Here is a 17,786-nt window from a genome sequence, read left to right on the forward strand (position 1 = left end):
AGAGCACGAGAAAATTAGGAAATGCAAACAAAATTAGAAACAAATTAACACGCAACACAAAAGAGAAATGCGGGAAGTATAAGATCAGTTGGCACACGTGATACAAGAACTACATATTTCAGAGGATATTCATTCTACGACACTGGAAGTGGGATTTAGAAATACGGAAGAGTCACAAAGTAATAACGCTGGATATTTCGGAGATTTTGAAAGGGATCGGCAGGGCCACCGAATCTTGATATGGAACCGCTGATACGGAACACAGAATGACCGATTTGCGACTCGGCGTCACGATGACTTTGACCATAAGCTCTTCATCACTACGCGTAAATTCAAGAATTCTAGTAATGACATACATCCACAAGCTTGGCTTCATCAATTTAATCATTGTTTTCCTCCCAACTGGTCATTATAGCATAGATTACATTTATATGTGGCTATTTAGAAAATGAACCAGTGGTAAGAATGAGATCGGTTATTTGCGACTGTCACAGTGCACGAGATTTTTGTCACGCCTTCTAGTCAAGATCGAGTAAAACACAATATCATAATGATGAATCATTTCGAACACTCTCAATTTTCCAGCGCGGTAAAATGTTTTAAAGATGAGTAGAACAAGAATCAGTATTTGTCAAACCGGTACAGCCCCTCGGAACTCTCGCATTTTCTTAATTAAGTTGCCTCAACATTTAAGATATCTTATTTTTGCTGGACGTTTAAATGATGATATCGAGGATTTTCAGAGACTTTTACAAGAATTGGAAATCGACGCACACAGTCGCTTGGTGCAAAAGTATGAAAAGAACAACAATGACATGTTACATCCATCTTAATTCCGTGACGACAGAAATAACAACTGGACACAAAAAGCCTATTATTATAACGCAAATCGTGACCAAAACACACAAAACACGTTTGACAACGATTGTCAGAATAGCAAGAGTTCCAGAGAAATATCACATTTCCCTAGTAATGACTATGACAGAGGCAACTGCAGAAGTAGACAATATGATAACCCAAATAATTAATATCAAGGGAGACAAAATGACTTCAGACGCAATGATCCAGCTTGCAGTTACGATTCTCGGATAAATTATCCACCAATTTACCGACAAGAAAGAAATTACAGAAATTACTGACATGACGACTGACGCTATAGTCATGACGACAGACCTGAATTTAATCAGAACTGGCGTGCTACAAGTAAGGCAGGGGCCTCTCGATAATTTGATGTAGAAGTTAGACCTCCAAATCCCAGTAACGACGAGTGAAAACAAAGAGGTAATAAACAATGACACGCAACGCAGGCAGCCACGAAACTTACTTATGAAGCTGACGACGTAGCAGCCGTGACTTGTACGTGAAAATGGAAGATATTAGGGACCTTTTACTCCAAGAACATGAAATGAAACAGAACAATATTGTATATCCTGTGATTCACATCACTATTTCAGTAATTAATGAAACAGCTTTCAAAAAATGCAATAAATCGAACGATTGCCCCACACTTCCTATACGTAAGATTAAATTAGAGGGTGCAATTTTTATAAACAGTGTAGATGTACGCTACCAAATTAACTTATAATTCTATGACAAAGCAACAGATTTACTATGAATTTTCTTATTGTTCCACTATTGTCGATGGAGAGTGTATTGGATGTAGACTTTTCAAAAAGGCAATTTTAAACTTTCACGATGCTGAAATAAATTCAGAGAAAGAAGACAAGTTAGTAGCTTTGAAATTTGAAGATTGGCTTTCAAACCATGACGAGGAAATCAATCGGCTTTACCTTTTGTAACTTTGGACGGATTTGACATTAATAATCAGTTTGCAGACATTGACAGGGATGATATTGATGACGTATTAGATACTAAGGTTTGAATTCAGAAAAAAATTCAAACAATTGAGAACTGTATTGATACTGATAGGCAGGACCTTTTTGACATCTTACGAGTACATTCCACAGTTTTTACTCACAAAACAGGAGGAATTAAATGATTTCAATACAAATTTCGCGTCCGTGAGCATAATAAATTTGGCATCAGTAATTCCGGCACATTATAGCGACCGTGTTAGAACGGAAACACAATGTATGCATGACGAGGGCATTATTGAACCAGCAGTTAGCTCATACAATAATCCATTAAATGCTGTTGCGATAAAAACGGTTCGATTAGGCTTGTCTTAGATTCCAGACAAATAAACACCATAATCGTTCCTGAAAAAGATAGGCCGCAAACGTTGGAAGAACTTCTTCAAAATTTCAATGGCGTAAGAGTGTTGTCTTTTAGTGATCTAAGTTCCAGCTTTTATCAAATTGAACTTGATCCAGAATGTAGAAAATATACCGCATTTCTTTGTTTCGGCGTTTCTTATGAATTTCGAAGCTTCCTTATGGTTTGAACATTTCGACGGCAGCATTCATTCGTGGGCTAAATTCCATATTACCTGAATTCTTAAAATGACACATCAACTCATACGTGGACGATATTTTAATAGCAGAAGCCTCTTGGGAACAACATAATCGTATCCTCAAGATCGTGTTATGTATTTTCCCTTAATCTGGAATTACACTTAACTTGGAAAAATCTGAATTCGGTAGGACAAAGGAGAAGTTTTTGGGTCACAGTATTTGTTATGAGGGCATTGTGCCATATCCTGAAATTTGGAAGCAAAGTCCAGTTCATAGTTCTCTAGGTCTCGTGAATTTCTACCATCGTTTTCTAAAATTGGAAATTCCAGTAACACAAAAACTTTCTTCTAGTTCCACAATTACGTCGCGACTAATAATGCTCACATTCTTGTAAAAAGTTCTGCTCATGGAGTTTTACTGCAACGTTTTGATTTATTTGAAATGAGATTTTTTATTTAAAGCACTTTCTGAGAGGGCACAGATAACACAGTATTTGGTTTGTTAGACAGCTACACATCTATGCTACGACGCTACTTTTGAGTGACCCAAATTTTCATTATTATATATGACGGTGGTATCTGTTCCCGAAAGAACAGTTACAGTTGATGACCATGCAGCTTTGCTAGAACGAAATGATATTTAAATAGACACCATAGCTGCAAAGAGGCGTTGATATACTTCATTGGGGACATGTTGAAAGTATGTGCCCCGACCGGGACTCGAACCGGGGATCTCCTTCTTAGATGGCAGATGCTCTATCCATTTGAGCCACCGAGGGCACAGAGGATATTGCGCCTGTTGCACGCTCCCCGTGGGACCCACATATATCAACGCCTCTTTGCAACTAGGGTGGCCTTTTAATTATCATTGCGTTCTAGTGAAACTGCATGGTCATCAACGGTAACTGTTCTTTCGGGAACAGATACTACCGTCATATATAGTTAAAATATGGCTTCCCGACCATTTACCTTCTTGTGGGAACGCACACGCTATGCCCGAACTCGTACGGGACTTCGTAGATTAAGCTGCCACGAGTAATGAGTATGATGGGCAAACATTTATTAGGCGCACTACAAATGTACACATGTACAAATGTGGACATGTTGGTAATGTGAGCCTCACGGGGAGCCTGCAAGGGATAAGTTCCTGAAGGTGCACTATCTTCTGTGCCCTCGAGAAGTATGGTAACATGCTCCGAATTGTTTTCAACAGAATGGGTATAGCTTAGGAACTGGATTCCTAGTAGAGAGGGAATGGGTTGTATCACGTTCCCAACCCTAACCTCACCTGCAAGTCACACATGAAAAATAAATCAGTAGATACAAGAATACGGCTACAAACATCTGGTGTCTGATATAAAGAAAGATCTTGAACTCCCCATGGATGCGTTTAGAAGACTGGAACTGACAAAAATAACAAGGCAGTGAAGTATTTTGTGATGTCGCTGTTCGGGAATGATCTTCTGTCCACGTAATTTACCCTGGAAGGAACATACATCAAGGATTTTCTGAATGATTAATTTGGGTGTAGGAAATGATGATGATTAAACGGCTTCAGAAGAGGAAAATGTACATGCTGAACTGCCATCAGTTCAAGGTGCTAAATTGTGCTACTGCTAAAGACTCATTCTTTGAATGCTGTAGTTTATGACTGCAATTGTCTGTCACCTTATTTATGTCATTTCATTGTAGCCATTTTTGTGGAAAAAAACACGTGGATAAAGCGTCTGCCATGTAAGCAGGAGATCCCGGGTTCGAGTCCTGGTCGGGGCACATATTTTCAACATGTCCACAAATAAGTATATCAACGCCTCTTTTCAGCTAGAATGTCCATTGAATTATCATTATCATTATTTCTATTACGCTGTATCTGTATTCTGCACAGTTTTCTGCGTTCTTCTGAAAAGTAAACCGTGTTTTGATAACGACTTTTGTGGCTTGGCTCCTATGAGATAGTTATTTGCGTAACATAACAATACGTTACAGTATAGTACTTTCAAGGTCATGGCAATGAACGTAATAACTATGACATTTATACGCGTAGCATTTTAATTTTGTATATGACAAGGTAAGTACATTGATTTTTGGAGAACTTTGCTTATGGACGACAATAACGACGGAACTTGGTAAATTCTTACTGTTCAGTGATGACAGAAGTTTTCTTACAGCAAGAAGCATAGTTTAGCGCTACATGACATGCATTTGAGTGATTACCTATTGCACTTGGAACATTTTTAGAAATATTTTTGAACTACAGTGATACAGAGAAGGTTTCCGGTGATATATTTCATTCTGAAGTTTTGATCTGTAACATCTGAGGTATAATTGCATTATCCGTCATGGGGGTAGGCCTACTTTGTGTGCTATGCGTGTGACAAGGGCCAGGAGCCGTAGCTAATATGGTATTTGCTTATACAATTTCATACATCAGTACATATTTCGCTAGTAAAGAATTACACAGTTATTTGGCCATTTAACTGAAAGTAAACTTCTTTGTCTACATCAGTGACTCGCGTCTATATAATTACGCAGTTATATTACTTTGTATTTACGAAATTGTACTTTGTCTGCATTTTGTCAACTGTTCATATATTTACGGAACCATTGCGATACTGTAAGACTTTTGAGTGATGTATATTGCATGGGATCATGATTTTTGAAGTTCATTTGAGGTAGATGCCACTATTGAAATGAGCAGAGAGAATTTTTTCAGATTTTGAGGTTATTGGAGAATACTAAGACGATTTTGAGATTCAACTGATATGTTATGATGATATTATTATGACAACGATGTGTATTATAATGTTCAGACGTGTTTATGATCAATGTTATACGAGTAATATGATTATGCTATGTGTTTATTACGATGAAGTGTTGAAGCAGTATTGACATATATGCAAATGAATAATTAGTAGGGTTAGGGACTCTGCTCTGTGGAAAAGAATGTTGGAAACCAAAAATTGTACTTTAAGAGGTATGAAAAGTTAGTATATAGGTGGATGTGAGAATCAGAATGCCGACGGAAATTTTTGGACACTGTTATTGGTGAGATTTCGTTTCTACACACTTCTCCCGCAATCTTTCAAGATATGAATTTTTTTTATTTGTATGAAACTGTCATTGTAGCTCAAATTGTTGTCGTAAATATTTTGGTAAAGAGTGTATGTAACATTGACGCAATGGTCTGCTGTGCCTGGCTGCGTGCTAGCCGCCTGGAAAAACCCGTTGTTGTGTTGCCTTTCAACCCTACTGGTGCCACATTTAAGCTCACCGCACACCCACAAGTGCTCTCACAGCTGGAGAAAAGAAAGGTCGTTGAGTCTGCTGTTGACATTTCTTAGCAGAACACCAAAAACATGGCATACTATTACTTGGAAACATATGATTATTACTCTTTGGAGTTAGTACTGTGTGCTACTTACTGAAATGCCTACGAACTGATGAGCATTAATCTTACGTCTACACACCTGATTATGACAAATATGTCTCTACGAGAGTTGAAAGAATTTCCAATGACTTATGAAATACCACATGGCTATTGAACAATGTTTTATACTTTATTTTGCACATATTTGGTTATTTTATGTGATATCTGGTTTCTGGATGCGCTGCAACATTGGTTTTATAAAATAAAATTTAATACATATGCTAATGTGAACAATTTCTGTCAACAGATCCATTAAATAATAATTTTATGATCAAAATTCTTAAAAAAGAGCACTTTGAAAGGAAAGAACAATAAGGAGCAGAAGGAACTGCGTGCATAAATTTCTTTTCAAGGACTTGGTAATTTTTTGTGGAAGAAGTTGTTGTGGTGCACCTCTTTAGTGTTAAGAGTTAACATAGAATTTTAGTGGTAACATCTGACATAGTAATTTCGTGTTAAGATGTGAATTGGCATTTCCCTTATCTGCGTTGCTGTCTTGACTGTCGTGACTTTTTTCTGCTTGTGCTGTGTGATATATAGGTATAAGTTATTGAATTTGATGCTGCTATTTCTCAGGCAACGGTCTACTGAATTTTACTTTATATTACTGTGATAAGCCAGTTTTACCACTGATTTATTTTTCATGTTCGCTTATATTAGTTGGAATGATGCTTTTTCTTTAATATAGATATGCTGCTGCTTGCTTTGCCACTTTGCATTTTTGTCACTGTTGTTTGTGTTAATTGTTTTTGTATCTGTTTATGTATCCGAGGTCAGTAGACTTCAGTCAGTTTAAGAGGGAGTATGCTATACAAGAAAATGAGTTGTGATGAGTTGGGAAGAAATTCAGTTAGAAGCTATAACAAAATGGTTTGGCTAAAAAGTGTTGTGCAATTAGAAATAATAGGATTTTCTTGGAAACAAATGATGATGTAAGAAAGACATGAAAGTATAAACACAGATAAATAGGATTTTTTGTGGGAACAAATATTGAATTAAGAGAGGTAAATGAAGTTTTGGTTGGAGATGGAGTAGCTTTAGTTAAAAGTTAAAGAGGTATCAGTGTGAAGAATATTACTGAAAGGAGAAAAATGAAACAGAGGTATAAAATGCTCACCACAAGTATTGCACTACTAAATGTTACACTGAAAACAGACCTTGTCCTTTACATCTGTGTTATTCTGCTAAGTTTATGTGTACCCTTGTGTGTCTGTGTTCTTCCTGTCTCTGTGTGTTCACCTGATAAGATAATTTTGGTAATTTTTTTTCTTCTGATGCTAAGCTGCATTCACTATGATGAAGGAACACTGCTATCCTCAAATCTAGTCTATTTTTGTAGCATATTCTTCACCTCAAAAAGATGTTCGGACATTATTTAGTCTCTTATGTTTTCTCTTAATGCTCATGGGTCACATTAATGTTTCAAGGGATATTCTCCTTTTTCATTTAGTTGGTTATGTTATAATTCCCACAATACTCATGTATATGGTTATTTATATTCTTTTGTAAAGCCTGTGTTACTACAATTGTTATCGGTATTACAATGTTCTGTACTGTAATGACGTCTTCTTTACATTTGTAACGGAATTTGTATACTGTTAAATTGTAATTGTATAAACACCAGTTCTTCATGTTAGGTACATAGCACTGATTCATTTTAATACACACATTTGTCTTGGTCTTACAATATGTATAAGATCTCAGAGGTTATATGATTGTGTTAGTGCTTGCACATGTGCTGATACTTCAGCAAGACACTGGTTAACATCATTGCTGGTTCTAAGGATGTTACAAAAAAATTTTGAGTGCACAAGTGACGATTCATTGACTTGCTACATTCGCCTGAAGACTCTTCAATTGTGATTGTGCAACCGCACAGTCGCAACAAATGTCTCCTGGCCATATTTACAAGGACTACAGTGGGTCTATACCTTTGGTGGCCATTACTACCACAATCTCTACAAGGACTACAGTGGGTCTGTTCGTTTGGTGGCCCATTACTGCCATAATCTCTGCAAGGAATACTGTGCGTCTGCTCTGTTGTGGCCCATTACCAATCTTCATGTCAAGAGTCAGCACTGTGTTTCCGTTGGGAGGACAACACAACTTCTTTAAGACTGAATGATGTTCCACTACTGATGTGTGCATTTTCTTATACTACCCAGCCTTTGTGCATAAAGCTGTCATAGGTTACTCTCCTGACGAATGGGACTGTCTTTAGAGACTGTGAGGAGAATTTTTACTTTTTTGACCAACAGCTTGTTACTTAACTTTTGTGTGCATCTGATCTGTTTAATGCTGTTAATATTTAAAAAATTTAACGAATTAGTATTGGCTACTGCCCTAAACCCTTCGTAAAATATTTTGAGAGGAGCAGAGGGCCTAAGTAGGTAACCTGATTATATATTTGTATGTTGGCAGCGCTATAGACTGCATTAATATCACTGACAGCGCTTTGCGCCCTCGCTAAGAGACTCTGTAGTTGAACGGACTCACAGTTGTCAGTTAATAGTTATCAGTGATCGAGGTTGGCAATGTTATGCGATGAATTCTGGTTTCCGATCTTGGGCTCCTACTAGACAGAATATCTGGGGATATCGACCTACAGTCTTGAGGTAGTCGACGTTGTTACGTAAAATCATGTAAGCATCGAAGACATGGGAAAAAATGCAACAATAAGTAACACTTCACCCTGAGAACATGTTTATTGGGCACACACAGACGTAACTGAACTGCTTGTCTGAACTAAAGAGTACCCCATTTAACATGTACACAAAGAGAACGTTTCAGTAAATTCGCATGCTCCACAATCCTCCACATGACATGAATTTAACTGATAAATGATTGTATTAGGTGGGAATCTAACTGATAACACAAAAGGTCGCAAACCAGCGTCTATGACCACTACACCACGTGGAAATATTAAAGTTATTTGGTGCACACGGATTATTGGATACTACTATTCCCAACAGAATTCAGATCGTACACATTTATCATGATCGCCAAGATTTATACTACTGACAATTACGGAACTTCGACTTTTGTTTCAATAATTCAACGCCACCAGGAAATCAGGAGCAGTGTAAGCACCCAACACATTACGAACTTCCCAGGACAAGGTTATTTTGCAAGACATCTGCCAGGAAGTTAAAACCAGAACCCATTCTGTTGCAGAGTGCAATTCATTCTAGGGACAATCACCAATCAGGAGGTTTAGGAATTTGTCCGAAAATTTCTTCATTCTAATAGTAATAGTCCTACTAGGTATGCTGGAGAAACCTGGAGGGTAAGAAAGATGTACTAGGGGAAATTAAGCTGTAAGGGCAGGGCGTTTGTCGCGTCGGATGGCTCAGTCAGAACAGCAACTGCCCTCGAGAGAAAAAGCTTCAGGCATCGATTCTTGTCCGGCACACAGTTTTCACCTTCCAGAAATAATCCAATGAGCGCAAATCCCGCCGAAAATGAAATTTCATTTTGGCAGTAATAATACTCTTAACAGAAACAGTCACCCATTTCCATTGTGCTAGCACATCATTACGATAGTAATAAAAGGGCGTTATGTCTGAATCATATAAACGTGAAGTGTGTTTTCTTTTGGCATGTCTGGAAGAACAGACACCAAGCGGGAACCACAGCTGTGCTATACAGGGTGAGTCACTAACTATTTCCACCTAGAATACCTTCGAAAGTATGACAGTAGCTGAAACGTTTATGGAACAAATGTTGCATTGGACAACGGGGGCCGTAATATGACGCTGGTTTTTTGTTGCTAGGTGGCCTCCCATCAGGGCTATGAAGGGCAACTTTTTTTTTTTTTTAATGAGATGCTGTAGTTTGGTGTTTATTTCTTGATAGCGGCTATCGGTACGAATCCAATGATGTGTAACAGTAACGTCTTTGAAGGTCAATGAAGGTCAAAAAGGTGGCATGAACGACTATTTACAGAAGGTGTTCGAGGTGATGATCACTGGTATCAATGCAGTGCTACAATTTTTTATATCATGGATTGAGTGGTATCCCTTATCTCTTCGGCACTTATCGATGTACATGCGCTGAAATTTCCCTCTCTTATATTGTGCAAATAAAAAATGTATGCCGAAGACGGCGCATCTATCTAACGTGCCATGTAAACACCATTCGACGGTTTCGCAATACAAGACTAATTGGAACGGTAAGACTAGTATCGGCGAATAAAGTGAATGTTAGTGATGTATTCCGTCGAAGAACAAGTCGATACGCTTCTCATTTACGGAGGATGCCAACGAAATTCAGTGAAAGCAAGAGACTTATACACTGAAAGGTATCCTCAACGTACTCACCCCACACGTCGTACATTTAAATATGTGTATAATGAATTGAGAACAACTGGATCTTTAACGCAACGGAAATTTACTAACGAGGACATGGAAATTGGTACTCTTGCTACTGTGGTTCGAGATCCTTGTGTTAGTTCGCGTCAGATCTCAAGGGAATCTGGAAACAACGGGAGTAGTATTGTTCGTGTTCTGCATCGCCGGAAATATCATCCTTACTATATTAGTCTTTACCAAGAATTAACTTGTACGGGTTGCATGTGTAGCACTGAATTCTGCCAATGGGCTCAACTTCAATTTCAGAGGGATGACACATTTATTAATTTGATTTTATTTACTGACGAGGCTACATTCACGAAGCATGGAAATGTTAATTTGTGTAGCATGCATTATTGTGCAACTGAAAATCCATGTTGGCTGCGACAAGTTGCATACCAAAAACCGTGGTCGGTGAATGTACGGTGTCGGATTCTGGAGGACAGACTTATAGGCCCCTATTTCAACGAAGGAAGTCTTAATGGTACGAAGTACACTACATTAGGTCTGTTGTTGTAATAAATACCATTAGGAACTAGAAAAGAATGAGGTATTAATACGGTGTCCGACACATTTTTCGCTGTTGGCTAGAAATGAGTTTTAGAGGCAATTCCCAAATAGTGGAATTTGTCGCGGAGGAGATGCGTCGTGGCTGGGTCGTTCGCCAGACTTGACGGCTCTGGATTTTTTCTTGTGGGTATTCGTAAATTACATTGATTACAAAGACGTTACAACTACACCTGAGGATATGCGAGAGAGAATTGTCAGAGCATGTGCTTCGATGTGATAAGGAATACCACTCAATCTGTAACAAGAAATGACAGCATTGCATTGATACCAATCACTTCCAACACCTTATGTAAATGGACGTTCATGTCACTTTTGAGACCTTCGTTGACTTTCAAAGACGTTGCTGTTACACATCATTGGATTTGTTTCGATAGCCGCTATCAGAAAATAGGTACCAAACTATTGCATCCCATTTAAAAAAGCAAAGTTGACCTTCATACCACTGAAGCGACCCCACCTAGCAACAAAAAACCAGTGTCATATTATGGGCCCCGTTGCCCCATGCAACCTTCGTCCCGCATCCTATTTTTGGAGTTATTCTATGTGGCAAACTGAGGGTGCGGCGAAGAAAGGATGCAGTTGATATCATTAGTTCCTTTTCCTTTCCTGTCTCCCCCTTCCACCTTCAGTTGCAAAAAAATGGTAGGGTTGAAATTGTTTTGAATGTATCCAAACGACAACATACGGCAAGCGAAATAATAGCAGAAGTACAATAGCAGTGTGCCGACAAAGAAAGAAAACAGTGCTTGTTATTATGTGTGAAATTTGGATATATATACTGCTAACATGGCATCACAAACTGCGGTTGTAGGTATGTAATTCTATTTACACAGTTATGCGATGTAGAGTGTCCAAACGACAGTCTCCAGAATTAAACTATGTGTGTGACGGCATGTAAATGGGGCGGACTCACCGTCCTGTTGCCGAGGTTCTTGACGCGGCAGTTGAGCTCCGCCTCCTTTCCCACGAGAGACGTCAGGTTGTCCGGCACGGAGGTGTCGAACTGAGGGCCCGTAGCAGGCGTCGGCAGCTCGTGAAGGAAGTCCGTTAGGAAGAACGACCCCGCCCAGCCTGCCAGACACACAGAGGTCGACGTCTGTAACATTGTGTCGCTACATCTTCCAGTCATGGCTCAAAATAGCTTGCATACAATTCGTCTCATGAACTTTTCCGATACGCAAAGCATCGTTAGGTTCAAATCCAAATGAATGGAAAAACCAGGTAAAATGCAATTTAGAGTCAATTGGGATAATGGTCAGAGGTATCCGAAAGTATTGTAGGGAAGCAAGAAAGGGGACACTTGTCACTCGTGGAATGGAGAATACAGCTCCTTCCTTCAATGCAGAGTTCCCAGTCGTTTATAGGTATGACCGTCTATGATAGTACCGCGTAACACTGCCTAGTGATACGGGAAAACCGTACATATCTATCTTTAAAAACTGATGTATACACTCGTATGTGTGTATGTGCCACATATACTAAATCATTTGATGGATTTCATCCAAGTTTGGTAAACATATCCCTTGCTGTCAGGCAACAATTGTTGTGGGGGAAGAACCACCTACCTACCATATTTCACTAGATATGACGTCATAAATAATCGAATGTGTGAAAAACTGTATTATGCATAACGTGTAAATATATTACGTTTTTGCTACAAATTCGATTCGCAATGTATTTCTCAGATACAACCTACATAGGCCGCTAAAGGCAAGTAGAAAATAATATCATGTTACCGTACATAGTTCAGGAGGTATGACGTCATAGACATTGGGATGCATGAAAAACCGCCGCATTGTGTTTGTCGTTTAAATGTATTACTTCTTTGATACTCACTCTATTCGCATCACATTTTTCAGACAGTGACCAGATATCCCGCTGAATATACCTACAAAATTATATCATTGTATGACACATAGATCATATGACGTCATAAACATTAAGATACGTGTTTATAGTTTTAATACATTTCTTTTTTGCCACTATGTCACTCCCACATTCCGATGCCTAATCACAGCACAGTATTCACTATTTGTTGAAATGTATCCGGACAGCGAAACGTAACGAGAGATTGACCACTACGTGTCCCTAGTCGTGGACCCGCCAATATTCAGGCAGGAGGGGGGGTGGGAGAGACTGTGTTTTCAGTAGAAAAAAAAAGAAACAGTAAACTGCAGAAGGGGCCTTTGAGGAGTGCTCAGTGACCTACACGTGGATTAGTCATGGGGTCCACATCTACGTGATTACTCTGCTATTCACAATAAAATGCCTGGTAGAGGGTTCAATGAACCACCTTCATGCTGTCTCTCTATCGTTCCACTCACGAACGACAAGCGGGAGAAACGAGCACTTAAATTTTTCTGTGCGAGCCCTGATTTCTCTTATTTTATCGTGATGATCATTTTTCCCTATGTAGGTGGGTTCCAACAAAATGTTTTCGCATTCGGCGGACAAAACTGGTGATTGAAATTTCATGAGAAGATCCAGTCGCAACGAAAAACGCCTTTGCTTTAATGATTGCCACTCCAATTCACGTATCATGTCTGTGACACTATCTCCCCTATTTCGCGATAGTACAAAACGAGCTGCCCTTCTTTGTACTTTTTCGATGTCATCCGTCAGTTTAACCTGATGCGGATCCCACACCGCACAGTAGTACTCCAGAATAGGGCGGACAAGCGTAGTGTAAGCAGTCTCTTTGGTAGACCTGTTGCACCTTCTAAGTGTTCTGCCAACGAATCGCAGTCTTTGGTTTGCTCTACCGACAATATTATCTACGTGATCGCTACAATTTAGGTTATTTGTAACTGTAATCACTAAGTATTTAGTTGAATTTAGAGCCCTCAGATTTGTGTGACTTATATCACAAGAGGAGGGAATATGTCAACTTTACTAAACATGCCCAAACCGAATGCTGGTGATTTGATTGTGAAGACCAGGCATACGTTATGTACTGAATGAGAGGCACAGTCGTGCACTGCACTCCTGAACTTCAAAATGCAGCCAGCAGTCCAGCTAACACAATGAATGTGCGTAGGAAGTTAAAAAGAATGATGTATCTGTTCGAGCAGCTCCTAATAAGCCAGACATTTCTGTAATCAAAGCTAATCGACCTTGAGGTACTGTAAAGGGTGAAACTGGACACTGGATAACTGCAAACGAGTGGTGCGTCAGGGGTTCCCTGTGTCAGTTTGATGAACGAGTTTTGGTCTGGCGAATGCTTTGAGAACGTTGCCTGCCATCACGTGTAGCGCCAACAGTCAAGTATGGAGGAGTTGGTGTTATGATACGAAGGTGTTTTTCGCGTTTATTAGAGAGTGTAAAAACAGAGTGTAAAAACAGAGTGTAAAAACGGCTCCAATTTCAACAAAGGCTCCCGCCCCTCCTCCGGCTGCACGACGTAATGACAACTGTCTATTTATCTGTGGACAAACCAGACTCGTCATGACATGCTCAGGCCACACGCTGTTTCACAATCGAAGAGCGATTGTGGCAGACTCTGAAGAACTCGATCTTACCGCACACAATATGTGTGTTCATGTGTGCTTAAGCTATGGATCCAAATACATCAGTCGAAAACGGAAAATAACGCTTTCTACCCCAGAAATAGGAAAGAATGCTTGAAATGGGAAGATTTTCCCTCCAGAAATTACGAACCTCCTGAATTACATGTAGCGTAACACGGTGTAACATGCACTCATAGAACTGCAATTACAGAAGCTCAGCTGGCAAGTTTTCTCAATAGTATGACAAATGTTGAGACGAAGACCGTGTAGTTTCAATCTTTTTTTGTTAACAGTCAGTTTTACTGGACAGTCGAAGTTGCTTTAGGATATGACATCGTAGGCTTTACCGGCGTAATAACTCTCGAAAGTCTCTTCGGGTTTGCTGCTGGATCCTAAAATCAACTCGATTCGATATTTCGGTGACGAAACTGGTCGCCATCTTCAGAAGAATGCATTTTCTGCTGTTGAGTCCCCCCTGAGAATCCTGTTTTAGGATGTTTCCCACATTCAACTCGTCGAAAGCTCACCAGGTTTAAAATTTAAAAGGAACATAAAAACCAAACAATTTAAGTTCCAAAATTCATGTCATTACATTTACATTACAGTAATCAACTTTAAGAAAATCTAAGTCAATACATTCATTAGCATGATCCACTTTTAAGCTCAAAAGAACTAGTTACAGATGACATCAAAACTGATAAACGTACAGAAAACTATTTCTTGTTTCTCCACTTTGAAAAATATTAATCGTTCGCATTTTTCCTGGTTATTTATATTAGTAACTAACAGGATTTTCCTAGATGTTCGGATTTCATGTACATTCTCAGGGTCATCACAGCATTATTCGAATATGAACAAAAATACCTTTTTTCAAAGTTCCTTTCCTAAATGGATCGATACTTTGTATTTCATCATAAGGGGATGTAATTGAAAATAATAACATAAAAGGTTGCTCAGCTGTTTTTTGCGTACTAATGTGGTACCTTCAGATCTTGTATTTCTACTTCCATAATACTGAATTACAACTAGCAATAGTTTGATAGTCTTCGGCCTGTGTTTACTTCCTGTTAAATTAAATTCGTGGAGGGAACAAATTCTCAAAATCACCAAATTTGTCACATCTAAAGTACAAATTTTAGAACTTGTCACTCTTTGGAAAGTTTTTGGTGACTGGTATGGGAAGTGGTAAGCAATAATATTCTCCTGGATTTACATACAAACGCCATTTACAGTTATTCCAGAAACTCTGGTCCTTCGAGCGTTTAGTGTACCCTGCCTCTGATACTGACAGATATTACTTTCGTTGACAAAGAAATGGAACGCTATGGACAAATAAGCAAAGTGTTTCATATACCTGTTAGCAAATGAGCTCGCGATTGGCGACACGTTTACTGGTTATGATACGAATAAAAAGTACAGAATTGTGCGCTGATGTATGTCTTCGTATTGCTAAATATATCTCATTTAATGTTAATTAATGAAAGATGGGTTTGTGAACCATTAGAAGAACGCTAACACCAGAGGGAATAGCCTTCAGGATGTAACGAGTCGCTTAAAGGTCATGTTTATTCAAAGAGTGGCAATTAAATATAGCAAAAACATATATATTTATCAAGTACGATATTTTAATTTTTATCAAATCCATTACCTTTCACAGAAACATAGAAATGTAGTTGACTCATAGCTGCCGAATTCATAAAATGTTTCGTTCATGAGAATCTGCAAAGATGACAAACTAAATTTGTGATACATGTTATTTGGAGTCCGCTAAGGACCAAACTTAATAACATTGACATTGCTTCCAAGTACTGCACTAGCAATGTGGTACATTCGTTTCGTGTCAAATTACGAATCCTAGACGCTCTAGTGCAATTGGTTCCATTTCAACTTGTGCCATTTATTTAAATACATCCTTTCTCTGTTTTCGATGTAAATTTCAATCGCTCTAAACCTCTTTCGTTGATTTAGATAGATGCTAGGAAATCGACCAGGCATATATATACACCTACGAATATTTTTATGTAGCAAGTTATCACGAGCAAAATTTATTATTTGAAGTAAGTATTTTGCCAATTAAATTAGGTGAACGTTACTGTTCAAAAAAATTTGCATAAATCCCTTTCCCAGAACTATTGAAGGTAGACGTTGACTGTGAATATTTTATTACAGACACAGTCCTTTTGACTGTTCAGAGATGTCACTAAATGCGCCCAAAGATGTAAACAATCATGCATGAGCAGCGCTATTAGACGGAGGGGTTCCGACAGCCGATCAGTTCCAGTCATTCCGCCAGGAAGGAGGCATACGGCTCGTGTTGTCTGTAGTTCAACCATGCCTACACTGTCAATAACACAGCGATTGGATCGCGTCCGCATTGTCATTTTCTGCCAGGAAGGGCTCTCAACAGCGGAAGTGTCCAGGCGTCTCATAGTAAAACAAAGCGATGCTGTTCGGACATGGAGGAGGTACAGAGATACAGTAACTGCCGATGACATGCCTCGTTCAGGGCGCCCAAGGGCTACTACTGCAGAGGGTGACCGCTACCTACCGATTATGGCTGGGGAACCCTAACAGCAACGTCAACATGTGACTACGGAGGCTTTCCCGGCGTAATAATTGATAATATTCTTCTCAGGCGTGCAGCTGGATCCTAACGTCTTCATGACACAAAATTTCCGCGGTCCAACTGGCCGCCATCTTCAGGTGAGAGTGCTGGTGCACGATCTCGCCGGAACTGACTTCCCAGCGCTTTTTTCCCTTCATTGTTATTTTTAAACCTGTTTACAGGCAGGCCTGCTGCAGCATACCACGCCGCTCTTGGGCCTCAGAGAAACACACAAGATACAAATCAAGACAACGTGAGATAAAAATACGGTGGACATAGAAACGGAGACAAACACTTTCTAAAATACATGGAGCCGTTCACGGGCGTAGAGTCCAAGATAAAAGTTGTTCAGACACTTGGACACATACCTAGAGGAAAATTGTCACACGTGAACGTTTTCCCAGCGCAAGCGGCGGCCCCTATATAGGCCGCAGAAGATCCACAACGCTTGAGCGATAAGGTGCCGTAACTGCCCTCTAGCGCAAGTAAACATACCGCGCCACCAGTGGTGGAAAAGGCGAAATTGAGATACCGCTATCAAAAATAAAATTGTTTTAAATTTAATTTCGACGATCGAAACACAGGCCGTTTGCTTTCTAATGTCAGATAACTCCGGGTCCCAAGTCTTACTTAAAAGATAACCCTTGTCTCTATTAATAAGATTGTCAGATAAACGAATCTTTATAGACACTTTTAAAACTCAGTCCCAATATCCAGATGAACGGGCAACCATTTGTGTCTCGTCATATAGCATTCTGTGTCCCTAGGTGAGACAGTGCTCTGCCACTGCAGATGTCTCAGGTTGAAGCAACCGTGTGCCGCTGATGCTCAACACATCGGTCCTGAATGGTGCGCATTGTCTGCCCAATATAAACCTTCCCACAGTGGCCAGGGATCTTGTACACACCGGGCTTCC

At 39.4% G+C, this 17,786-nt stretch overlaps 1 protein-coding gene across 1 annotated transcript in view; it reads right to left on the bottom strand.

Moving 5' to 3' along the window:
* LOC126356354 (zwei Ig domain protein zig-8-like) overlaps nt 1-17,786 on the bottom strand; it is a 763,413-nt gene that overhangs the window by 369,684 nt on the left and 375,943 nt on the right. Inside the window, exon 2 of the mRNA XM_050007343.1 lies at nt 11,673-11,830. Coding sequence (XP_049863300.1) covers nt 11,673-11,830 — 158 coding nt within the window. The remainder of the gene's footprint in view (nt 1-11,672; nt 11,831-17,786) is intronic.

The sequence above is a fragment of the Schistocerca gregaria genome, chromosome 1 (assembly GCF_023897955.1).
Source record: "Schistocerca gregaria isolate iqSchGreg1 chromosome 1, iqSchGreg1.2, whole genome shotgun sequence".
Lineage (NCBI taxonomy): Eukaryota > Metazoa > Arthropoda > Insecta > Orthoptera > Acrididae > Schistocerca > Schistocerca gregaria.